Source organism: Pogona vitticeps, chromosome 2 (assembly GCF_051106095.1).
Source record: "Pogona vitticeps strain Pit_001003342236 chromosome 2, PviZW2.1, whole genome shotgun sequence".
NCBI classification, from domain to species: Eukaryota; Metazoa; Chordata; class Lepidosauria; order Squamata; family Agamidae; genus Pogona; species Pogona vitticeps.
In genome coordinates, this window is record NC_135784.1 from 7,574,256 (window position 1) to 7,599,092 (window position 24,837).

At 47.7% G+C, this 24,837-nt stretch overlaps 3 protein-coding genes across 19 annotated transcripts in view; 2 read left to right on the plus strand and 1 right to left on the minus strand.

Moving 5' to 3' along the window:
- Nucleotides 1-19,763, plus strand: part of LOC110082656 (uncharacterized) — a 41,419-nt gene extending 21,656 nt beyond the window's left edge. Inside the window, exons 3-4 of the mRNA XM_078387890.1 lie at nucleotides 13,324-18,780; nucleotides 19,488-19,763. Of these exons, the coding sequence (XP_078244016.1) occupies nucleotides 13,534-14,787 (1,254 nt within the window). The 5' untranslated portion in view covers nucleotides 13,324-13,533 and the 3' untranslated portion in view covers nucleotides 14,788-18,780; nucleotides 19,488-19,763. The remainder of the gene's footprint in view (nucleotides 1-13,323; nucleotides 18,781-19,487) is intronic.
- LOC110070683 (uncharacterized) overlaps nucleotides 1-24,837 on the minus strand; it is a 394,582-nt gene that overhangs the window by 69,663 nt on the left and 300,082 nt on the right. The window lies entirely within an intron of this gene.
- The window catches only part of LOC144583007 (uncharacterized), a 62,256-nt gene that overhangs the window by 21,683 nt on the left and 15,736 nt on the right, over nucleotides 1-24,837 (plus strand). For 8 of the 17 annotated variants that reach the window (XM_078387703.1, XM_078387709.1, XM_078387697.1 and 5 more), the window contains exons 3-4: nucleotides 2,824-2,917; nucleotides 22,706-22,837. The gene's annotated coding sequence lies outside the window, so the exon portion shown is untranslated. Of the gene's footprint in view, nucleotides 1-643; nucleotides 724-2,823; nucleotides 2,918-21,330; nucleotides 21,521-21,701; nucleotides 21,825-21,936; nucleotides 22,838-24,837 lie in introns of those variants that run through there. The other 9 variants (XM_078387712.1, XM_078387699.1, XM_072987468.2 and 6 more) reach the window with 4 other exon arrangements.

Sequence of the window (24,837 nt, forward strand, 5' to 3'; positions counted from 1 at the left end):
TTATCGCTCCAGTTGGCGACTGATGGGGCAAGGGCCGTAAGAGGCCTGCGGGGGGGGGGGGGAACCGAAGGTGAAGTGCATTTGAGGAAACCCTCCTGCCGGCATGTTCTTTTGGGATTCCTCCGCCCCCTCAGCATCCTGTTCTTGCCCCCCCTCCAAGCGCAGGAAGGCCCTCCCCACCCCCTTTTCTCCCTTCCCTTTCCGAGGGAGCCGCCCGTCCCCCCAGCCCAGAGCCTTGATCCTTCCTTCCAGAACCTTCCGAAGAAGGGGATCCCGTTCTTCAGCCCCCTTTCCCTCCTGGACCATCTCCCCCCCCACACACACACACCTCCCTCCCTGGAATTTCACCTCTCTTCCCTTTCCCGCCGCTCCCTTTTCATCCCCTAAAGTCCCCGACCGAGATTTCGTGAGGGAGGGGGGAGTTTCCCGCCTGGGCGACTGGGGGGGGAATGGAAGGGCCGTGAAGAGGGCGAGAGATAGGATAAAAAGCAAGGGGGTTGCTGGCGCCTCATGACCTCCCCTCACCCCCGTTCTTCTCCCTCTCCATTCATGAGGGGGAGGAGAAAGCGGGGGGGGGGGTGAGGGAGGAACCTAGGGCCATGAAAGCGGAAGAGGCGCTGCTCTAACAGGAAGCGGAAGTGGAAGCCGTTGGAGGTTGCGCTCTCCTTCCTTCCCACCTCTATGGTGCTCCGAAGATCTTCCCGCTTCAGATCTTGGCAGGAGGTGGGCAACTTCGGGGGGGGTGTCGGGAGGAGGAGACTGGGACGTTGTCTATTGGGGGGGTTTCATGAGCGCCTGTCAAACGCCTGGCTGGTCTGTTTCTTCTTCAGCGGAGGGAGGGGGGTTGCTTTTTGGGGGGAGAGGAGTCCACATTCCTCTTCTAAGGGGCAGGGGGATCCCCCGATGGCACCTCCCTGCCAGGCACCCTTCGGGGTGGGGGTCGGTCCTGGGTTTTACTGCACGGAGACTTCCCCCAACACAGCTTCCTGCTTCCCCCCCCCACTGGTGGGTTTCAAAGAGGCAGGAGAGAAAGGGGCCTGACTGTCTTCCCCCCCTTCACTCCAGTCAAAACCTCAAGGCGCCCCCCAAGGGAGGAAAATACCCTCAACCCCCACCCCGTGTCAAACGGAACAATTATTTTTAAGGTCTGATGGGATTGCAAGGATAAGGAAGGGGGGGCTGCAAAGGGGGGGAAGGCAAAGGGGGATGGTGGGGGACCAGAAATGGGGTTCGCAGGAGGGACGGGGGGAGTCCGTGGGTTGGGAGGAGGGGGCTGATCTAGGCTCCTTTTCTGGCAACCTGAATACCTTCCTTCTGCTGCTTCCCCCGAACACACACACACACACACACACACACAGAGAGAGAGAGAGAGAGAGAGAGAGAGAGCCTTAGCAAGGTCTTCATGAAAAGGCTCAGAATCCACACCAGGGTTTGTGGGATGATTTCCTGCCTGATGGGGTTGGAAGGAGGAATGCAAAGAGGGGGAAGCAAGGATGAGAGGAAAGGGCACCAGAGATGTCGCGGGGAATGGGGGTCCTTGGGGAGGTGGGGGCTGATTTAGGCTCCTTTTCTGGCACCTTGAATATCTTCTGAAGAGCCTTTCCTTCTGCTGCTCTCCCCAACACACATACACACTCATAAACACAACATACACATCCATTGCCCCTTTAACGAGGTCTTGATGAAGTGGCTCAGGATCCACCCCAGAGTTTGTGGGGCAATTTACTCCCTGCCTGGTTTTCAGGACTTCCTTGTGTTGCTGCTTCTGAACATGGAAGAGCTTTTCTCTGAAAGGAAGGCTGGGTAGCAACAGGCTGGAGAAGATGATGGGGGTGGGGGAGGGAGAGGGAGAGAGAAAGAGGGAGATGGTGGAGTTCGTAAGATTTGAGAAACAAAGAAAGTACAAAAGAGCCCTAAGCGACATGTGTTTGTGCGGGCGGGGGGGGGGAGGGAAGAAACTCCAAATCCAAGGACCAGGCTGATTTGCACTAGGATGGATATGGTGTAAATCAATTCTAAAGGAAATCAGCCCTGAGTGCTCACTGGAAGGACAGACCCTGAAGCTGAGGCTCCAATACTTTGGCCATCTCATGAGAAGAGAAGACTCTCTGGAAAAGACTCTGGTGTTGGGAAAGTGTGAAGGCAAAAGGAGAAGGGGACGACAGAGGATGAGATGGTTGGATAGTGTCTGCGAAGCAACCAACATGAATTTGACCCAACTCCAGGAGGCAGTGGAAGACAGGGTGGCCTGGTGTGCTGTGTTCCATGGGGTCACGAAGAGTCGGACACGACTGAACGACTAAACAAATGACGAATATGGTGTAATCATGGTGTAAACAAGCAAACAAAAAATCAACCTCCTCAGGTTGAACCCGTATTGTACTTCTTGAGCAAATCCTCAAGTGTTTGTCATAGTCCCACCCTCCGTTCCCGTGGCTGAAGAGGGATTTGAACCCAGACCTACTGTGTCTTCATGAGACATTCCACCCACTGCATGGGTTCTCCTGAAAGGGTTTCCTGGGGGAGGAAATAAACACTTCCTACCCACAACTTAATTTGAATGGGAAAGGTTTGGGTTCAAGAGTCGGTGAGACCCCCCCGCCCCTTCGTCCTCCTCTTTCTTTCCCATTTTCTCCCCCCCACCCCTAGCTGTTCCTTCTTAGCAACCTTTCTGTTCTCCTTTTTCTGACCTTGCAAGAACAGAGAGAGACACACACGGAGGTGTCACCCGCACAAGATGAGAAAAGGACAAACTCCACATGCTGGAAGGAAGAGCTCTTGTTTTCCTTTATCCAAAGAAACCTCCTTTTTTTTTCCTCCCAGGCAGGACCTGAGACCAAGCTGAGGCTCTCCTGGATTTGCTCAGGACCCAGAGAGGAGAAGCAAACTCCCGATCGATCCCTCCAATCTTCACAAGGCAAGTGAGATCTCTTCCTTCCTTGGGAGCAGAAGTCCCTCCGTACACCCGACAGGAGATAAACTGCGGTCAAGGTTAGATGAGTTTGTATGAGATCCCTTTTGCCCCATCGCTGGCAACATCCAGAGTTTTGGGGGGGGGGGTGCAGCCACTCCAAGATCTTCCATGAGGGATGGAGAGGAAGCGGGGATGGGTGGGATGTGTGACCTGTTCCTCTCCATCCTCTCGAAAGATTTGAGTTGGTGATAAACCCCCATATTCTGAGATTTGCTGTGGTTCTCTCCTTCCAACCCCACTCCATAGCCGACGGAAGTGAATCCCAAGGAACCCAGTTCTCTGTATCCCAGAGGTGGGCGATTCTTTCCCTCCCACACTAAAGTTCTGGTCTTCTCTCCTGTTCCTTAATCAGATCTTGATGAAGAGGCTCAGGATCCACCTCAGGGTTTGTGGGGCAATTTCCTCCCTGCCTGGTTTTCAGGGCTTCCTTGTTTTGCTGCTTCCGAACATGGAAGAGCTTTTCTCTGAAAGGAAGGCTGGGCAGGAACAGGCTGGAGAAGAAGATCTGAGGGGCGGATGGAGAGGAGGAAAGAGAGAGATGGGGTTGGTAAGATTTAGAGGCGTTGAGCCTTTCTCTGCCAGCGGCCACCTCTCTCCCTAGCTCAGGGGGTGTAACGCCTGCTGGGAAATTACCCCTTTTCAACTGGGATGGACTTCCAGCCTCCAGGAACAATCACACCTTTTTCCTCGAGTCCTCGGTCTGCCTCTTTTGCAAGTAACACTTGGGCCAAGGCTGTTTCTATTTGGATGGTTTTGAAGAAGGCTGTAAAGACTCTTGGTTTGTAAAAACAAGGCCCCCTCAAAAGCACCAACGGGGGGTGATGTGTCCAAGGAGTGGATGATGTCTAGGCATCCTTTAGTCTCGAGACTATGGTAACATGCTCTGTATGGAGGTCTTGGAACAGCATCTAGTGTGGCTGAGAAGGCCAATTCGAGAGTGACAATCTCTTCCACATTGAAGACATACAATCTGTCCCCTGTCCAGCTCCCTGGTTTTGCTTGTTTCGGGACTGCCTTTTTGCCACGGCCTGCTGTACAAGTGTCTCTTCAAATTGAGAGACTCCACAATGCACCGCCTGCCTCCAGGCTGAATGCTCAGATGTCAAGGTTTCCCTTCTGTTGAGGTCCATTCCTAAGGCCTTCAGATCCCGCTTGCAGATGTCCTTGTAACGCAGCTGTGGTCTCCCTCGGGGGTGGCTTCCCTGCAATAATTCTCCATACAGGAGATCTTTTGGAATCCGACCATCAGCCATTCTCACGACGTGCCCAAGCCAACGTAGACGGCGCTGTTTCAATAATGTATACATGCTGAAAATTCCAGCTCATTCTAGGACTACTCTATTTGGAACTTTGTCCTGCCAGGTGATACCAAAAATGCGTCAGAGGCAACACATATGGAAGATGTTCAACTTCCTCTCCTGCCATGCACAAAGGGGCCAGGACTCGCTGCAGTATAGGAGTGTGCTCAGGACATAGGCTCTATAGACCTGGATTTTGGTGTATGCCGTCAACTTCTTATTAAGCCATACTCTCTTTGTGAGTCTAGAGAACATGGTAGCTGCTTTCCCAATGCGTTTATCCAGCTCGACATCTAGGGAGAGAGTGTCAGAGATTGTTGAGCCAAGGTACACAAATTCATGAACAACTTCCAATTCTTGCATGGAGATAGTAATAGAGGGAGGTGAGTCCACGCCCTGGCACATGACTTGTGTTTTCTTCAGGCTGATAGTTAGTCCAAAGTCTTGGCAGGCCTTGCTAAAATGATTTATGAGTTGTTGCAGGTCAGCAGAGTGGGCAACAATGGCTGCATCATCGGCAAAGAGGAAATCCCGCATGCATTTCAGTTGACTTTGGTCTTTGCTCTCATTCTAGTGAGATTAAAGAGCTTTCCATCTGATCTAGTCCAGAGATAGACACATTCTTTTGCAGTTCCAAAGGCCTGTTTCAGCATGACAGCAAAGAAGATCCCAAACAGGGTCGGCGCAAGGACACAGCCTTGTTTTACTCCGCTTCGGATGTCAAAGGGATCTCATGTTGAGCCATCAAAAACTACAGTGACCTTCATTTCCTCATGAAAGGATCTGATGATATTAAGGAATTGAGGTGGACATCCAATCTTGGGAAGTATTTTAAAGAGTCCGTCCCTGCTAACCAAGTCAAAGGCCTTTGTGAGATCTATGAAGGCCACAAAGAGTGGCTGTTGTTGTTCCCTGCATTTCTCCTGCAACTGTCTGAGGGAAAATACCATGTCAGTGGTGGATCTATTAGTTCAAAATCCGCACTGTGATTCTGGATAGACTCTGTCTGCAAGCACCTGGAGTCTCTTCAGCGCAACACAGGCCAGCAGCTTCCCTACAATGCTGAGAAGAGAGATACCACGGTAGTTATTGCAGTCACCCCTGTCGCCTTTGTTCTTATACAATGTGATGATGTTTGCATCCTTCATGTCCTGTGGTACTCCACCTTCTCTCCAGAAAAGACAAAAGACTTCATACAGCTCAGTGTGATGATCTCTTTGCAGCACTTCAAAACCTCAACAGGGATGTTGTCCTTTCCAGGTGCCTTGCCAGATGCAAGGGAATCCAAGGCCGTTTTTTTTTTCTGCTAAAGTTGATTCACTGTCCAGCTCTTCCAAGACAGGCAGGCACTCAATGTTATTTAATGCCGCTTCCGTTACTACAGTCTCTCTAGAATATAGCTCAGAGTAGTGCTGCACCCAGCGTTCCATCTGCTGTGCTCGGTCCTGGATGATCACGCCTGTAGTAGACTTCAAGGGAGTAGATTTCTTCTGTATTGGACCTAAAACCTGTTTGATACCATCATACATTCCCTTGATGTTACCTGTGTCTGCTGCTATCTGTATCTGAGAGCAGAGCTGAAGCCAATAATCATTGGAACATCTCCTGTCAGTCTGTTGGACTTGGCTACGAGCAGCTTGAAGAGCCTGCGAGTTGTACTCACTAGGACAGGCTTTGTATGCTGCTAGAGCTCTCCTCTTATCCTCAATGGCTGGAATCAGCTCCTCCGAATGGGCTTCGAACCAATCCACCGTCTTTTTGGTCTTCTTGCCCAATGTGGACAAGGCGTTATAAGCAGCGTTCTTGAAATGTTCCCATCGTTCAGGTGCATTTGCATCAGCCGGGCCTGGAAGGGTTTCCTGAAGTGCTTGGGCAAATTCCTCCACTTTTTTTTGATTGCGAATCTTGTTGATGTCTATACGTGGTCCTCCTTCCTTTTTAGTGCGATACAATCTCTTTGTTGTCGAGTTATCAGTATCACAATCAGCACTCTGGTAACTGTGTGTGATCGTAATACTAGATAGGCTAGAACGTCTAGTGAGGATCAAATCAAGCTAATGACAATGCTTCGATCTTGGATGTCTCCAGGAAACTTTGTGTTGAGGCTTTGTATTAAAGAACGTGTTGGTGACACAAAGACCATAATAACAGCAAAACTCCAGCAAGCGTTGGCCATTTTCATTCATCTTCCCAATGCCAAAACGGCCTAGACAGGTGGGCCAAGAGTTGTGATCAGCACCAACTCTAGCATTAAAGTCTCCGAGAATGAACAGCATCTCTCTCTCAGGGACTTTTTTGATAGTAGCCGCCAAATCATCATAGAATTTGTCTTTGACTTCTGTTGTGGATGACAGTGTTGGTGCATATGCACTGATGAGGGTGACCAGTCCCGCTGATCAGTGGAGCTGCAGAGACAGAACTCTTTCACTCCCCACAGTAGGTGGAACAATGGATCTCAGCAGAGAATTTCTGACCTCAAAGCCAACACCATATTCCCTGGTCTTGTTCAATGGTTTTCCCTGCCAGAAGAATGAGAAGTTTTTTTCTTTGACAGATCCCATGTCTGGCAATCTCGTCTCTTGCAGGGCAACAATGTCCATCCGCAGTCTACTCAGTTCCATGCAGGTTGTCAGAAAAGCCAGGGGTCATTGTCCGAACATTCCAGGTGCCCAACTTTAGGGCAGATGTTTTCTTCTGATTGTTGCATGGTGCAAGGTTATTGATCTGCTTTTCAGCTCTCCCACCATCAGAAGTAGCCCCTGGCATCATGCTCTACACCAATTGAGCAAGACTTATAACCAGTAACTGCTAGTTCCTGTGTTATTTCAACACTGTATGCAAAGCTGGAGTATCCTCTCCAGAGCACGAAGCCTGGGTAGAATAATATGGAGGATAGGCTCTTACCCAAGCAGCAAATCCCCCCCTCTCCACGTCACTGAAATAGTCCAATGGAAAAGCAAGAGCCAATACAACTGGTTCCAGCGACGTCACAGGAGTTGGCAAAACAACACGAACTGTCTACGGGACTCCGGCTCTGAATTTTGCCTCGAGGTTATCTCCTGAAGCCTTTTCCATCAGTGGATATAGCCACAAGGCAGTGGAAGTTTGAAATCAGAGTTTTCCTTCTCCTAGATGGGCTGCCTTACATGGCTGATGAGTCCCACGTATTCGGCCTGCACTCTAATAGTGCAGGAGTACGGCCCTAGTCCTCAAACATTCCTGCCCCCAGGTGTATGAAATGCTATTTGGCTATCCTATTTAGCAGATTAGAGTAAAAGATAGAGGGAGAGGATTTCACGCGAGAGGATTTCGTAGCTTATAAAAGGTGTATAAAGTAGATTTCCAAGGAGTGGATGATGTATTGATGTCTTTTAAAGTATATTTGCCCACCTTTCTCCTTAAAAAAGACCCAGGGTGGCTTAGGCCTTTAAAAGACAACACTGAAGGCTAGAAAGGAGATGCCGCCTTTTTTGTACTGGATGGAGTGATGGATGAGGGCTCAGGAGCAATTGGCCCCTGGGCCGCATGTTTGAGACCCCTGGTCTAGTACATATACAATGCGTCATTCTCATTACTTACTCCTTCCTCCCACCCCACTCTCTGTCCCATTGCAGACTTCGAAACATGCCATTAAAATGTTCAACCTGGCTCACGATGCCCCCAAATGTAAGAGCTACAGAGGCTGATATTAGCTTTGCTACTCATAAATATCTATGAAGGATTTTCCCTCCTCAATAAACAAATTAACAGGATGGCTGGGAAGATTTTCTTCCTTTGGCTGCCTGAAGTTTCTTTGTTAATTTTTCCTCTAGTGTGATATTCTGGCCATCTAACACGTAGCTTATAAAAGGTGTATAAAGTAGATTTGCCTGAGCCCTTCCGTAAGGTGATTTGTAAGGCTAATTTTGGAGATTTGATTTAATATCCCAAAATGCCTCTGGTTTCTTCCAGAGACCTCAGCAATCCTGAAACTAACCTCTTTTTCCACTAGAGAGGTGCGTTAGAAATCATAACTTCACTGGTGCGAGATGTCGCTTCTGGAGTCTACCCATTCTCTTAGAACTGCCGAACTGGAAGGGGCCCTCTGGATCTTTGACTCCAGCCCTTCCCATGGAGGCTCTGTTCACTTTCCAGCACTTTATTTCCCGGGCAGGTTCTTTTATTTCCACCTGGTTGACCCTCCCTTCAACGGAGCCTTTTGAACCCTGTTGGCCCGGTCCCGCTTCCAGATCTCAATGCCCCATCTGTGTTTCCTCACCACACCCAGTCCGTCCTTACAGGAAGGCCTGTTTCTAAAATCCACCAGGCAATAATATAATGTCCTTATATTTTTTGTTAAATAAATCGTTGTAGGAGAACAATAGTTGTTTTTTTAAAATTTTTAAATAATGGATCTAAGAGACCTTTCTCCACCTGGCCTCATAGGAGGTATGACAAGCAGATAATTATGGAATTAAAAACCTGGAAGGAGCCAATGGGACACAGTACTCAAGGTGAGGCCTAATCAGTGCTGATTAGAGAGGAACTAGTACCTCATGGGATTTTGAGACTATACTTCTGTTAAAGTTTTAGCATTAAAGACCTCTAAGATCTATGATATCCTTCATGGATTGCTGCCTTGTCGTGGCAAAGGGACTTCAGTAATTCAGAGAATCTATGGGCTGTGCCATGCAGGGACACCCAAGATGGACAGGTCATACTGGAGAGTTCTGACTAAATGCAATCCACCTGGAACAGGAACTGGCAAGCCACTCCAGTATTTTTGCCAAGAAAACTGCATATACATAAACAACATAAACAAAAGGCTAAATAATATGACTCTGGAAGATGAGCTCCTCAGGTCAGAAGGTGTCCAACAAGCTACTGAGGAAGAGCGGAGGACAAGTACAATTAGCTCCAGAGCTAATGAAGTGGTTGGGCCAAAGCTGAAAGGACGCTCAGCTGTGGATGTGCCTGGAAGTGAAAGGAAAATCCGATGCTGCAAAGAAAAATACTGCATAGGAACCTGGAATGTAAGATCTATGAACCTTGGTAAGCTGGATGTGGTCAAACAGGAGATGGCAAGAATAAACATAGACATCCTGGGTATCAGTGAATTAAAATGGACGGGAATGGGTGTATTGAATTCAGACAATTATCATATCTGCTATTGTGGGCAAGAATCCCGTAGAAGGAATGGATATAACCATAGCCAACAAAAGAGTGGGAAAAGCTGTAACTGGGATATAATCTCAAAAATAATAGAATGATTTCAATACGAATCCAAGGCAGACCTTTCAACATCACAATAATCCAACTTTATGCACCAACCACCAGTGCTGAGGAAACAGAAATTGACCAATTCTATGAGGACTTACAACATCTTCTAGAACTGACACCAAAGAAAGATGTTCTTCTCATTACAGGGGACTGTAATGCTAAAATAGGGAGTCTAGAGATAAAAGGAACAACAAGTAAGTTTTGCCTTGGAGTTTAAAGTGAAGCACGGCAAAGGCTAAGCTGGTCATCACAAACACTCTTTTCCAACAACACAAAAGACGACTCTACACATGGACATCACCAGATGGGAATACCAAAATCAGATTGGTTATATTCTCTGCAGCCAAAGGTGGAGAAGCTCTATAAAGTTAGCAAAAAGAAGACCTAGAGCTGATTGTGTCTCTGATCATCAGCTTCATATAGCAAAACTCAAGCTTAAACTGAAGAAAGTAGGAAAAATTACTGGGCTAGTCAGGTATAATCTAAACGAAATCCCTTACCAATGCACAGTGGAAGTGAAGAACAGATTTGAAGAACTCTGTGACGTGTGCCATGACGTCACCTGCCTGTCTTGGCTAAGGCTGGAGTTTCCTGGCCTATGGCAAGGCAGGAGGTGGGTCTTATAGGGGTGGAGCTTGTGTATATAAGGGGGGTGTACAAGGAGGGAGGAGGTTGTTGTGGGTTGTTGGGGAATTAGAGAGTGAGAGGGTTAGATATAGGTTAGGTAACTGTGTGTGAAGTAACTAAGAACTGTGCAGGGTGAAGGTCTGTTAATATAGTATGATAAGTGATTCTTTTAATCAGTGATTTCATTTTATTTCTGTAATCAATAAAACATCATTTTTATTTTAAAATCCATACATAGTCTGGAGTGTCAGGTTTATGTGTGGTTGGTGGCAGTGAAGAAGTACTGTGTGTGTGTGAGTGAAGGATCGTGGCCTGTCATCTCTTGTGGTGACGTAGGAGGAGGTGGCAGTCGCGACAAACTCGATTTGGTGGATAGAGTGCCTGACGAACTGTGGATGGAGGCTCATAACATTGTACAGTAGGCAGTAACAAAAACCATCCCAAAGAAAAGGAAATGCAAGAAAGCAAAGTGGCTGTCCAATGAGGCCTTCCAAATAGCAGAGAAGAGAAGGGAAACAAAATGCAAGGGAGATAGGGAAAGTTACAAAAAACTGAACACAGACTTCCAAAGAATAGCAAGGACATACAAGAGGGCTTTCTTATATGAACAATGCAAAGGAAAATAATAGAAACGGAAAAAATCTGTTTATTAAAGTTGTAGATATTAAAGTTAGCTTTTGTGTCAAGATGGACATGATAAAGGACAAAAATGGTAAGGACCTCAGAGAAGCAGATGTCATCAAGAAGAGGTGGCAAGAATACAAAGAATAAGTATACCAGAAAGATCGGGATGTCCCAGACGACCCAGAAAGTGTATTTGCTGACCTGGAGCCAGACATCGTTGAGAGTGAAGTCAAGTGGGCCTTAGAAAGCATGGCTCACAACAAGGCCAGTGGAGGTGATAGCATTCCTTTTGAACTATTTAAACTCTTAAAAGGTGACGCTGTTAAAGTGCTACACTCAATATGCCAGCAAGGTTGAAAAACTCAACAGTGGCCAGAGGACTGGAAAAGATCAGTCTACATCCCAATCCCAAAGAAGGGCAGTGCCAAAGAATGGTCCAACTCCCATACAACTGTACTCATTTCACACGCAGGCAATGTTATGCTCAAAATCCTCCAAGGTAGGCTTCAGCAGCATGTGGGCCGAGAACTCCCAGAAATACAAACTGGATTTTGAAGGGGCAGAGGAACCCGAGACCAAATTGCTAATATGCGCTGGATTATGGAGAAACCCAGAGAGTTCCAGAAAAACATCTACTTCTGCTTCATTGACTACGCAGAACAAACCATGGCAAGTTCTTAAAGAAATGGGACTGCCTAACCACCTTATCTATCTCCTGAGAAATCTGTATGTGAGACAGGAAGCAACAGAAAGAACTGGATATGAACAACTGATTGGTTCACAATTGGTTCGGAGTATGACAAGGCTGTATATTGTTTCCCTGCTTATTTAACTTATGCAGAATACATCATGCAAAAGGCAGGACTAGATGAATCTGAAGCCGGGATTAAGATTGCCGGAAGAAATATCAACAACCTCAGATATACAGATGATACCTATCTGATGGCAGAAAGTGAGGAGGAATTAAAGAACCTCTTAATGAGGGTGAAAGAGGAGAGTGCCAAAAATAGTCTGAAGCTGAACATCAAAAAAACTAAGATCATGGCCACTGATCCAGGCAAATAGAAAGGGAAGATATCTAGGCAGTGACAGATTTTACTTTCTGGGCTCCATGATCACTGCAGTTGGGGACAGCAGCCACGAAATTAGAAGACGCCTGCTTCTAGGGAGGAAAGCAATGACAAACCTAAACAGCATCTTAAAAAGCACAGACATCATCCTCCCGAGAAAGGTCTGCATAGTCAAAGCTATGGTTTTTCCAGTAGTGATGTATGGAAGTGAGAGCTGGACCATAAAGAAAGCTGACCACCGAAGAATTGATGCTTTTGAATTGTGGTGCTGGAAGAGGCTATTGAGAGTCCCCTGGACTGCAAGGACAACAAACCTATTCATTCTAAAGGAAATCCACCCTGAGTGCTCCCTGGAAGGACAGATCCTGAAGCTGAGGCTCCAATACTTTGGCCATCTCATGAGAAGACTCCCTGGAAAAGACCCTGATGTTGGGAAAGTGTCAAGGGAAGAGGATAGCGGACGGCAGAGGATGGGATTGTTTGACAGTGTCATCGAAGCTACGAATATGAATCTTCATTGTGTGGGATATTAGTACAGAATACAAATCCACTTCTGTAATTAATAGTACTGCCTGCAGAGATAAGTTCCAACTCTTGATTTTGCGGATGATTTCAAGGGAACCAGAGTAACCAAGGGTTGTGAGAAACATGCTGTGTTCTAATACAGAGGATGATGATGATGCGGTTCTTACCCCAAATGGATTACTGTCTGAATTTGGTAACCACATTTTGATCAAACTAGTAACAGCCCTTGAATCTAGTAGTGTACAGATTTCTTTTCCTCACAATTTTGTAGTTTTTACATAACATCTGCCATCGCCCTGTTAACATACTACATTTATCACTAAACTGCCAATTTCCCTGATGTTGGTGTTTTACTGTCTCAGCAGTGGGACAACCCTATTGCTGTTCACTCGCTCCTCTGATCTCCATTTTCATTTCTTTTAGCTGCCGACTTCAGTTCTGAAAATTAAACATTCTGCTCCCCCATTTTATTAGCTTTCTTAATTTCAGACTTCTCTTCTGGTGGTGCAGTAGAGACCACCTTTCCCTGTTCCCTATCTGTTTGTAGAATCTCCCTTAAAATATGAGTTGTTCAACCATCCCATTAAGGATAGCCTAAAATTGAGTTAATGTAGAGAGAAGAAACAAGGATCCAGGAAATCCTCACACTACGACTTTTCACTTTGGTACTAGTGTCTGCCCGCTTTAGAAAAGCAAAGCAATTCTGAAGGCTTTTCTACCCCTTCTATTTTATTCAGAAAAGGGGAAAAAGCAATGTTAGGATTTTCACAACCAAATTAATGAAACCACAAGGAACGTCACCCTCTCCTTCTGGCCATGATGTAGCTATGGTTTTCCTCTTTTCTCATGACAGTTGTAAACAGAGGCAAATCCTTGACTTGATCCCCAGTGAGCTTTCCTTCTGTATTGTACTCCACATGGCGTCTTCTCTTTTTTTCTCCATCAGGTAAGGAACAGGAGAATCAGAATTATATGGGTCTACTTCTTCTGCCACTGAAAAGAAGAGAGGAGAAAGAGTCACTATCACCTGAGTTTACATGAAAGAACTCACATGAAAAAGAGTTATATAAATGCATAGAACGTGAACAGAGCGTCAGCATTACCAGTAGCTTCAGTAGACATCAAGAAACTTACACAGGGGAAAGATTATAAACACATGGATTGTAGAAAGAACTTCCGAGTCAGCAGTCACCTTAATTCCCATCAAAGAACTCACACTGGAGAAAAGCTATATCAATGCACAGAATGTGGAAAAAGCTTCAGAAAGAACAGTCACCTCAGAAGACATCAAAGAACTCACACAGGGGAGAAACCATATAAATGTGTGGAATGTGAGAAGAGATTCAGCCAGAGCAGTGCCCTCGGTTTACACCAACGAACTCACTCAGGAGAGAAACCCTATCAATGCATGGAATGTGGAAAGAGCTTCAGGTACAGTAGTCAACTGAGTACACATCAAAGAACTCATACTGGGGAGAAACCCTATCAATGCATGGAATGTGGAAAGAGCTTCAGTCAGAGCACTCACATGAGTAAACACCAAAGAACTCACACTGGGGAGAAACCCTATCAATGCATGGAATGTGGAGCGAGCTTCAGGGAGAGCTGTCACCTTAGTTTCCATCAAAGAACTCACACTGGGGAGAAACCCTATCAATGCATGGAATGTGGAAAAAGCTTCAGTCAGAGCAGTCACCTGAGTACGCATCAAAGAACTCACACTGGAGAGAAACCCTATCAATGCATGGAATGTGGAAAGAGCTTCAGTCGGAACAGTCACCTGAGTTCACATGAAAGAACTCACACTGGGGAGAAACCCTATCAGTGCATGGAATGTGGAGAGAGCTTCAGGGAGAGCTCTCACCTTAGTTCCCATCAAAGAACTCACACTGGGGAGAAACCCTATCAATGCATGGAATGTGGAAAGAGCTTCAGTAAAAGCAGTACCCTGAATTCACATCAACGAATTCACACTGGGGATAAACCATATAAATGCATGGAATGTGGAAAGAGTTTCAGTCAGAGGAGTGCCCTTAGTTCACATGCACGAACTCATACAGGTGAGAAACCGTATAAATGCATGGAATGTGGAAAGAAGTTCAGTTATAGCAATCACCTGAGTACACATCAAAGAACTCACACTGGGGAGAGACCCTTTAAATGCATTGAATGTGGAAAGAGCTTCAGTTACAGTAGTCACCTTACTTGCCATCAAAGAACTCACACAGGGGAGAAACCCTATAAATGCTTGGAATGTGGAAAGAGCTTCAAGCAGAGTGGTCAGCTTAATTCCCATCAAAGAACCCACACAGGGGAGAAACCATATGCATGCATGGAATGTGGAAAGAGCTTTAGTTACAGCCAGAGCCTTCATTCACATCAAATAACTCACACTGGGGTTCTGGCTTGATGCTGTGATGAAGTACCTGCAGGACGACAAAGCTCTGTGCCCTTGGCTGAATTTGATACCCCCCCACAAGGTCAAAACCACCCCAAATAAGTGCTGAAATGGGGAAGAAGCCTGTTGATTATGGGGTTACCCATATTTGATCCAGGAAATGCCCCAATCAACCAGCAGCCGGAAAAAAGCAGCTGAATTAGTTTGCTTGTACAGTGGTGCCTTGCTTAGCGATTGCTTCATTGAACGATGTATTCACTTAGCAATGGGGTTTTAAAAGGAATTTTCCACATTGTTTAACGATATTCTCTATGGGCGATTTTCACTTAACGATGTCCGTTTTTGCTCATTTAAAAGTGTCTTAACATGTTTGAAACCTGTTTTAAATGCTTGGAAATGTTAGTGCACCTTGTAAAACATTTGCAAACTTAATTTAGCTTTGTTCTGAGTCTTCGTTAAGAAACAAGAAGAAAAAGGAACTTGGATCTCTCCCCACCCCGTCTTCCCTCCCCCGACACAAGGGCTTCCCCAAAAGTCCAGACCCCCGCTTCTGAAAAAGTGGGAAAAGGGGTTTTAAGGCTGCAACGCCCTGGGTGGGAAGCGGGGCGGGGGCTTGGCAGGAGGAAGAGGAAGGTAGGGGGACAGAGAGACAGAGAGCTGGGCAGGAAAGGGTGGCAGAAAAGGGGGGCAGAGGCAAAGAAAGTGGGGGTGCAAAGGTGGAGACTCCAGCCTGGGAGGGAAGAGAGAGGAAACATCGGGGTAGGAGGGGAGGATATGGAAGGGCTTGGCTGGAAGGGAAGGACTTATGTTGACCACGGAGGCTGATCTCCCAAGAAGATGATGATGATGGAGAAGAAGAAGACCAGGAGGGAGAATCTGGCAGAGTTTGGATAAATCCCCGACCTCCCCCCTCCTTCACACCCCCCCCCGCAAGATCCCCAACAAGGAGACTCGGAAGGAAAGAGGTGCAATTCAGGTCCGGCCAGGAACATGGGGTGGGTGGGGTGGATTATTTGCCATCCGGAGGGAAAGGAGAAAAAAACCCCTCCTCCCCCCCTTCTCTCTTGGGGGGGAATGCCTTCCCTTTTTGAAGTCCCCCCGGCAATATATTTGTAACCCCCCCCCGCCGCATGGCTCACCTCCATGCAGGTCCGGAGGCAAGAAACCCTTCGGCACCGCGCGCTCCACCATAAATTAACGAAAATTCAGATCAAAGCCAAATCAGGTTTGCACACGACTTAGGGGGTACTCTAACGAATCCAAGCATTTAGAACAGTTGCTGAGTCTTCGTTAATTTTTTGTGAATTTTTTCTTCCCCCATAGGAACCATTGGAGCTGTCAGATTTTGACAGCTGTCAAAAGTTGGGGGGAAAAATTCACCATAAATTAACGAAAAGTCAGATCAAAGCCAAATTAACTTTTGCATCCGTTTTAGAGGGTGCAGAAGCTAATCCAAGCATTTAAAACCATTTTGACCCTTTTATGACACACTTAAATTTGCAAAAATTGACTTCACAAAGCCATTGAAATGCATTGAGTCAGCTTCAATACATTCCAATGGAGGAAACATTGTATCGTTTAACGATGTTTCCTATGGGTTTTTTTCGCTTAAGGACGGCAATCCGTGCCTATTGGAACGGATTAACCAGTTTCCAATGCATTCCTATGGGAAATGGTGTTTCACATAACGATGTTTCACATAACGTTTTTTTTTGAACCAATTAAAATCGTTATGCGAGGCACCACTGTACAGTCATGTCATCTTCTTCTGATTGCTCCACAAGGGTGGAGGGAGGGGTTTCACTTCACTGGGGCTTATTTTGGGGATAGGGCTTACATGACAAGCATCCTGAAAAATCATACTAGGTCAGGTTAGGTCTTATTTTTGGGGAAACAGTATAATTGTTCAGCTGTTCTGTATTTTTGTGATGGGTTGTGTTTGTTTTAAATTTTTTCTTCTTTTCAATGGGGGTAGCATGGAGAAGGCAATTTAGGGTTAGGTTGTAGATGTGGATGTCAATCAGTCAATCTATCATGGCATGTGTTTATATGGACACGAGGCCATCATTTTTAAAATGCGCACCTTGGCAATGGCTGAATGAAAGGAGTCTGGGAATAACCGAGAAAAGACAAAGACTGGTATCAGATATCGACACTATCTAAGGCCACAACATTGTGAACACAATGCAACTGTATTTGCAAATTGCAAATTAAAAATTGTACGCAACGTAAACGTGGATTATAGGATGGATTTCCTATAAGGAATTTGTACTTAGGAGAGGATTCAGTTCATTGCAACCTTCCCTAAAAAAAAGTGACCCTGTCAATGTTCCTTTTTTCTTTTTCTTGAAGAATTTTTACCTTCACTGTACTTTAATTTCTCTGTTCACCACCGAGATGGGTGATATGTAAAAGATTTGTAGTGTGCTTTTATCCATTGAAAAAAATATCTCCCAATAAAACACGATGTGCCATAAAACTCTAGCCGCCTAGAGTGGTGTTTTGGGCCAGATGGGTGGGGTATAAATCAAATAAATAAATAAATAAATAAAATGCCAACCTTTCAGAGACCTTGCGTGGCTACTTGTGATGTCTCCGAGTGGCATTTTGAAAAAGGGTTGTATACTTATTGATCTTTGCCTTCATCTTGCCCATTCATTGATGCAAGATGCCTCCTTATTAATTGTCCATAATTTTTTAAACATGGCTTTTTAATGATTTTAATACTCAATTGTTATCAACTGTAAATAGGGTCTTTCATTGTTGCAATGTCACCTGGGTTCCTTTTCCAGGAGAAAGGCAGAGTAAAGATATAAATAAATTGTATTACAGTCAAGTGGCTGCTCATGGTCAGCCTTTGATCCCAGCAGATCCTGGCAGCCTGCTCAAGACTGACTCAGCCTTCCATCCTGTCAAGGTCAGCAAAATGAGCTCCCAGCTTGTTCGGGGTGAGGGCCAACATGTAGCCTGCCTCATTAAATGGTAAACTGCACAGAGAGGGCTTTAAGCATTGTGGGGAGGTATATAAGCAGCATGCTTTGCTTTGCTTTGCTTCCTGGTTGACGAGAGCACAAGCCAACATGGAAATCCTGGTACAAACCCTAGGTCAGCGGTGTCGTGGATGGAGTGTCAGGTTAAGACCCGGGAGACTCGGGTTTGAATGCCGGCTGGGCCACCAAGACTCAGGGTGTGGGTGGCTGTGGGAAAGCCCCATGTGAACACCTGTACCTCAGGAACCCTATTTGGGGACCCCCCACAAGTTGAACTGTGAACGAAGGAGCTCAGCAAAAACTCTTGTCGTTGAAAAGCTGTTGTCCAGCTTTTGCAGACCCAGGCTTGTGGCTTCTCCCTCCCTGCCAGATTCATATTCAGTGGGGGAAAAATTACTTTTTTGGAGCCTGACAGCCAGGATTCTCCCCCTGGAGAGAATTGGGAAGATAAGAGATTGGGGGCTGGCTGAAGCGCGCGCGCACACACACACACACACACACACACACACACACACACACACACACACACACACACACACACACACACACACACACACACACACACACACACACACACACACACACACACACACACACACACACACACACACACACACACACACCCCGCGGGGAGGCAGCTGGCCTTCTAAGGGCCCTCTCTGCAGCCGGAAGGAAATTTCAGAGGACGGTTGCCCTGTCGTCGTACCAGGAGACCTCGGCTTCACTTTTGGCAGGAGGCGGGATCTCGGGCAGGGTGGGGGTGGGTGGCCCAGGGGGCTGAAAGGGAGGGGGTGCCCATCTTCACGGCTGGAAGGGTGCAGATCCCCCCTGCGTGGCTTGCCCACACCCGGAGGCCCTGGGCTGCTTCTAGCCTGCAATGCAGAATCTGTTTGAGGCTCCAAGGCTGTTTCCTTCCACAGACCGTTCAAAGAAATCCTAGAAAAGTGAAGATGGAAGGGGCCTCTTAAGGCCATCAAGTCCAACCCCCTGCTCAAGGCACGAATACAAATCAAAGGTGATGATCTCAGTTTTTCTTGAAAGCTTCCAGGGTTCAAGCACTCACTAACTCCCAAGGTCACAGGTTCCACTGTCGCACTGCTCTAACAGAACAAAAGAGAGATAGTAGTTTGAATCCATCTTTTGATTCAGTGACAGAAAAAAGTGATTCAAGAACTCCAGGATGCCCAGAGAGATTTGGTAAAGTTCAAGTCAAGTTATATAGAGAAACATTAAAACAGCCTCATAATAGACATAAGCAGACGGTGGTACCAAATAAATGCAGGGGAAGATTTTGAATATGGCTCTCGGTAGTGCATTTGGCGGACGACTAGGAATAGCTAGAAAAACTCAGAAAGTAGCACAGATTTTTATTGGCCAAGATTGCTCAGCAAAGAAACCGATTCCATAAGGCATGTGCCGTATGCCAGTGATTGGAAGTTGGGAGAGACCATCAGCATGAGGGGTTGATATTGTGGGTCCCTCCCAATTTACCATGATGGAAGGAATATGAGGACCCTATATTTAAGCCAGAAGAAGTGAATTTTGATAAGTCATAAACACAAGTACAGAAAAAAGAAGTAATTACAATTCTGACTGAATATAAGGAAGAGCTGAAGGAGTAGAACACAGGAGAAACACAGGAAAAGGGAATGTCAGAATATAGAAATTTTGTAGGCCTGAACCTGAATAAATGTATTATTAACGAGCTGCCATTGTGCACAGATGTGAGTATGCTGAGTCACTCTGAAGATGATGCAATGTCTGGAAATAAGAAGACACCAGGTGCAGAAGATGAAGTCATGTGTCTTCTGATTGGACTAGAGATGCCATGTATATGTATATAAGTGAACAGTGTCTGTGTATCATTCTCTTCTTTCTTCACCATTTGCTCCTATACACTATGTCCGTTTGTGTAAAGAGTTCCTGCCATGCTAATGTGATGCCTGCCTGTAAATACTTGTAAATAATTGTAAATATAACCGTCTTGCAAAAGAAGAACTTGTCAGTGTCTTCAATAACTCTGCGTTTTTCCTGTCGACAAATCCGCGACAGAGAAACCAATGTTGACTGCCTGCTTTAGGATGACAGGGGAATAGGCTGATAAAATAATGTAAACTTGTTCGTCTCAAGCTGGAGGCGAGATACGGGCTTGGGTGGGAAAGACGTGGAGGCAATTCTGAATCTTGAGTCTTTTTATTTTTTAAATCACTCAACTCAACTGCATCAAATGGATCCAACAAACTCAGTTCAGGTAAAACTTTAAAACTTTTAATTCTAACATCGGGCATCTTCCAGTCGCTCCTTATAAAGGGGCCGGTCCAAAGCGCTCCCGATGGGTCATTGGCCTCAGAGGAGTGCTCCTCACCGCGCAGACTGTTCCACAGCAAGAGTGACGGGCCCAGTCCCCCTTGCGCGGTTGACGGAGTGAAGAGGGACTGGGACGGATCACCCTCCGGCCCTCACGCTGATTGTGTGTGTACACCACAACCGTCCATTCTAAAGGCTCCAGCTCACCTTCTTTCAGGGATAACACACGAGGTTCGGGCAATAATCCACTTCCTATCTGCAGGTTCAGGAAATCACTTAACAAGCCGGCAGCTCCTTCCTGGCCAAGCATGGGATCCGTTTGTACCCCTCGGCTCTTCCTCCCTGACAGTTCCCCGTCAGTTGACAGACTGAAAACTCTCACGCTCTCTCCCTCTTTTATCTCCTCCCATATGATTAAGTCTAACTCCTCCCCTCCTTCATCTGCCAGGCACACCTCTAAAGACTCTTTATTCACTACAGGGTCTTGTTCAATTTCAACCACGCATTTGTTCTCTTCGGTCGCCGTTAGAGGGGTAGAGGACGGCACACTGGTCCTCACTCCTTCACAAATATCTGAAGAGTTAAAGAATATTTTAAGAACAGGCACTAGAATGAGATCAGAGTGTCCATGGGGAATGCCAATAGTGCTAGTACACAACCTGGAGAAAGTGGGGGCGAAGGTGGAGACTCCACCCTGGGAGGCCGGAGATAGGAAATGACGCGAGGGTGTAAGGCAGGGGTCTCAAGCTCAATTTGCCTGGGGGCCGCTGGAGGCAGAGTCTGGGTGAGGCTGGGCTGCATCAGATTTTCCGACAAGCGGAGCAAGAGCCCCAAGGAAGCCGCCCAGGAGTTTCCTTAGCCCGGCTGGGGCTCCAAGGAGGAGGAGGGGGAGGACAAGGAGGGGCGCATGGGCCCTTGTCACCGGCCATGACCCCCTCCAGCTCCTTCTTCACTACCACCACCAGCACAAGCAGCAGGACGAAGAAGCGGAGAAGGGAGAGAGTGCCGGCGATCGCCTAGCGGGGTGGGGAGGAGGGCATGACATAATTTTTTTTTAAAAAAAAATCTCCCAGATTTCTCCTTGCCAAAGGAGAAAAGCCCCCACCCTTACCCGTGAAATTAAACAGAATGGGGCTGGGGCCCCCACAGGTGCCCGCACACATGCACGCACAGAAACACACATGCACGGAGGTCCAGAGACCTTCCTCTGAGGGGCCACCCTCAAAAAAAGGGCGCACTCAGCAGCAGGAGGAGCAAACTTTGCGAGGCGAGCCCAGGCAGCCTCCAGAGCCGAGGTGGCTGAAGCAGGAGGAAGAGGAGGAGGAGGAGGAAGCACTGCCGGGAGCTGAGGCGGCCACTGGCCGGGCTAGTGCTGGGGGTGCCGAGAGAGCAACAGAGCCAGAGAGTCGCTTCCTTGGAAAAGGCGGCGGCGGTGGCAGCTGTTGGAGGTCAATCTCTTCCCCCTGAGAAGAAGAAGATCGGGGACCCCCCTTTTCCTTTCTGTAGGTTTCCCCCCTCCTCTTCCTCCGCCCCCCTCCCTCCCTTCATGAGAAACCCTTGGGGGGGGAAAATGGAGGGGGGAACCTAGAGCTACGAAAGAGGAGAGAAGGCGCTCCTCCCCCTTTTCCGCCTTTCTCCAAACCGGAAGCGGTGGGAGGCCCCGTCTGTCCCCTCCCGTCTCTATGGTCTCCAGGGAGGGTGCGTGCCGAAGGGTCTCCTCGGGAGTTTCCCGGCCTCGGGACCTGCAAGGAGGTGAACCATATGGGGTGGGAGGTTGTGGTTTACAAAATATTACGGGGGGGCCTGGGGAGTTCCACCCCCCCAGAGAAGCACCCCTCCCTCCCTCCCTTTTGCACGCCTTTCCTTCCGAGTCTCCTCTTTGGGGATGCGGGGGGGGGGAAATCCCCTCACAAGGAGATCTCTGCGGATCTCTTTGGTGCGTGCATGGAGGGGGGGGCTCAGCCTGGGTTTTGCTTTGAGGAGACCTCCTCCTCCCTCTCCCCCACTCACAAGGGATTCCCCCAAAAGTCCAGATCCCCCCTTCTGCAAAAGTGGGAAAAGTGGGTTTTATGGCTGGGAAAGGGGGGGGGATTGGCAGGAGGAGGAAGAAGAAGGTGAGGGGGGGGACAGAGAAAGAGAGATGGGCAGGAGGGGGGGCAGAAAGGGGGGCGAGGCAGACACACAACAACACACACAAAACACAGACTGTCCTTCAGGGAAGTGGCTCTTCGGGGGGGGGGAATCCAGGAGAGAGGAGGGCGAAAAAAATTAAGAGGGGGACGGAAATCCACTTAATCAGAGCCCCCCCTTTGATCGCTCCCCACCCACTGGGGGGGCATCCCATCCTCTGTGAAACAACACCAGGAAAACCCAAAGGGAGCTTCTCTTCCCAAATTTCTCCTCAAGAGGCAGAACAACAATACGTCCCTAAATTCTTTCTTTGTGAAACCCTAGATTTCAGCTGCAATGGGAGGCCATGAATCAAATCGGTTTCTTTTCTTTTTTTAAATTCAAGGAAGTGCTCTCTGGGCTTCCCAGTTCCCCCTTTCTGGATTGGGAGTGTGTCTCTTCTGTCCCGACCTGCAGAGGGAAGAATATTTTTGACCCTTTTTTCTTATGGTTTCCCCTTTCAGCTGCTGGTCTTCCTTCAGGAGATGACTTTGTATTTCCTCGGGAGAAAAACGGGATCTTCTGCATCCAGGCCAGAGAGCTCCGCCCGCGGGTGTCCTCCTTGAGATTTCTGGAAAACAAGAAGGTCTCTCCAGGTGAGGGTTTTCGGCCTCCTGGGTATAAACATGCAAAAAACAAACAAATGGGTCCCTTATAGATAGTTGACGTGTGCTCACCTCCCCTTGATGACCTTCCTGTAGGATTCCCCTGACACTGTCTGGAAAAAAGTGTATTTCAACTTCATCATCTTACTGATATATTTAGGTAATCAAGTGGGGCCCAAATGTACGGACTTCAGCCTCCGTCTCCCTGCTGGGTTTTATGTTTCAACTATTTTGGAGTGCTCCAACCCTGAGGGCATTCAAGAAAAACTTAGATCATCACCTGGCAGATCTGCTTGGACTCTATTCCTGCCTTGAGCAGGGGGTTGGACCTGATGGCCTTGTAGGCCCCTTCCAACTTCACTTTTCCATGATTCTATAGTTCTAAATGGGCCACCTGCTAATTGAAGGGTGACGGGCTGGATGGTGTGAAGTATGTAGGCCTTTGACCTAATACAAAGTTCAAGAGAGTGTTAATATAGGAAATTACATGTAGAATAAGATTTTCTACTTCAAGACCAGGAATAAAACTACTTTCGGCCATATCCAGGTATCACTCCCCACTTTTTAAATTCTGAAAATTGAAACGGCGCTGAATTGCAATCTGCTTCTCTTTGTATAGCCATTCCTGGGCTTGGACATGAACGAAAAATAACAGACAAAGGCAAAAGTCTAGGTAGAACACATACAAATAATCCTGAAATAATAAGAACCACAATTCAAATTACAACGTATCGTAGGGTGGAGAAATCAAGCATCCATGAAATTATCCAAGACCAATCCCGTGAACCTGAATTCCACTCTTTTATCCCTATCCTCACGATTCCTGCCAATCAACTCTGCTAACACATCATGATCCCATACTGGTCTGGGTTTTCCTCTGAGGAGAACCCCCTTCACTTTCTCCTGAATCCTGGAGGCCTTGGTGGCTGTGGGGAAAAGAAAAGGAAGGAGAGAAGGGAAACTGGCTCTCCCCTCCTCCCTCTCCCCCCCATACAAGGAGTTCCCCCAAAGTCCAGACTCCCCCCTTCTGCAAAAGTGGGAAAAGGGGTTTTAAGACTGCAATGCCCTGGGTGGGAAGTGGGGGGGTGTTTCTGCAGGAGGAAGAGGAAGGTGTGAGGGCAGAGAGAGAGATGGGCAGGGTCACTGAAGCGACCAACATGAATTTGGCCCAACTCCGGGAGGCAGTGGAAGACAGGAGGGACTGGCGTGCTCTGGTCCATGGGGTCACGAAGAGACTGACACGACTTAGTGACTAAACAAAAGCAACAAAATAGACTCAGCTGATGGGAACTCTACATCAGTGGTCCCCAACCTTGGGCCTCCAGATGTTCTTGGACTTCAACTCCCAGAAATCCTGGCCAGCCAAGGTGGTGTGAAGGCTTCTGGGAGTTGCAGTCCAAGAACATCTGGTGGCCCAAGGTTGGGGACCACTGCTCTACATGATCCGAGTCTTTCTTCCCCTAGAAGTGGAGACCTTGGGGAGCCTGAAGAAGAAGAAGCTCCTCACTTGCCCCTTTTCCTAAACAGAGAGACTCTTTGGACGGAGGTGGGGTAATGGAGGGGGCAGATCGCAGGTGGGGGTGTGACATTTCTGGGGGGGGAGAGATGAAAGGGCCAGTATCCCCCCTGCCTGTCTTGGGGGAGGGAAGGAGAGGGGGGGCAGCTTCTCCGGGCATGACCAAAGCCGTTTCTTCCTCTGGGTCTCCTCGGGAGGGAGGGGAGGGGAGAGACCCTACCTCTGCGGACCCGATCCCCCCCTCCGCCCAAGGCCAATGCCGTGCCAAGCTTTAGGGCTTCCTCAAGTGTGGGGTGGGTGGGTGGATATGTTCCTTCCAAGGAGACCCTGCCTTCCCTCTCCCCCCTCCCTCTCGGACAAAGCCCCTCGTGGGGCTGGAGAGGAAATGGGGGGTGGCATTGTGGGGCAGTCGGGAGGGGGGAGGGGTGCCCTGGGGACTGGGGGGGCAGGCTGGAGAAGTGGGGCTGGAGAGGGA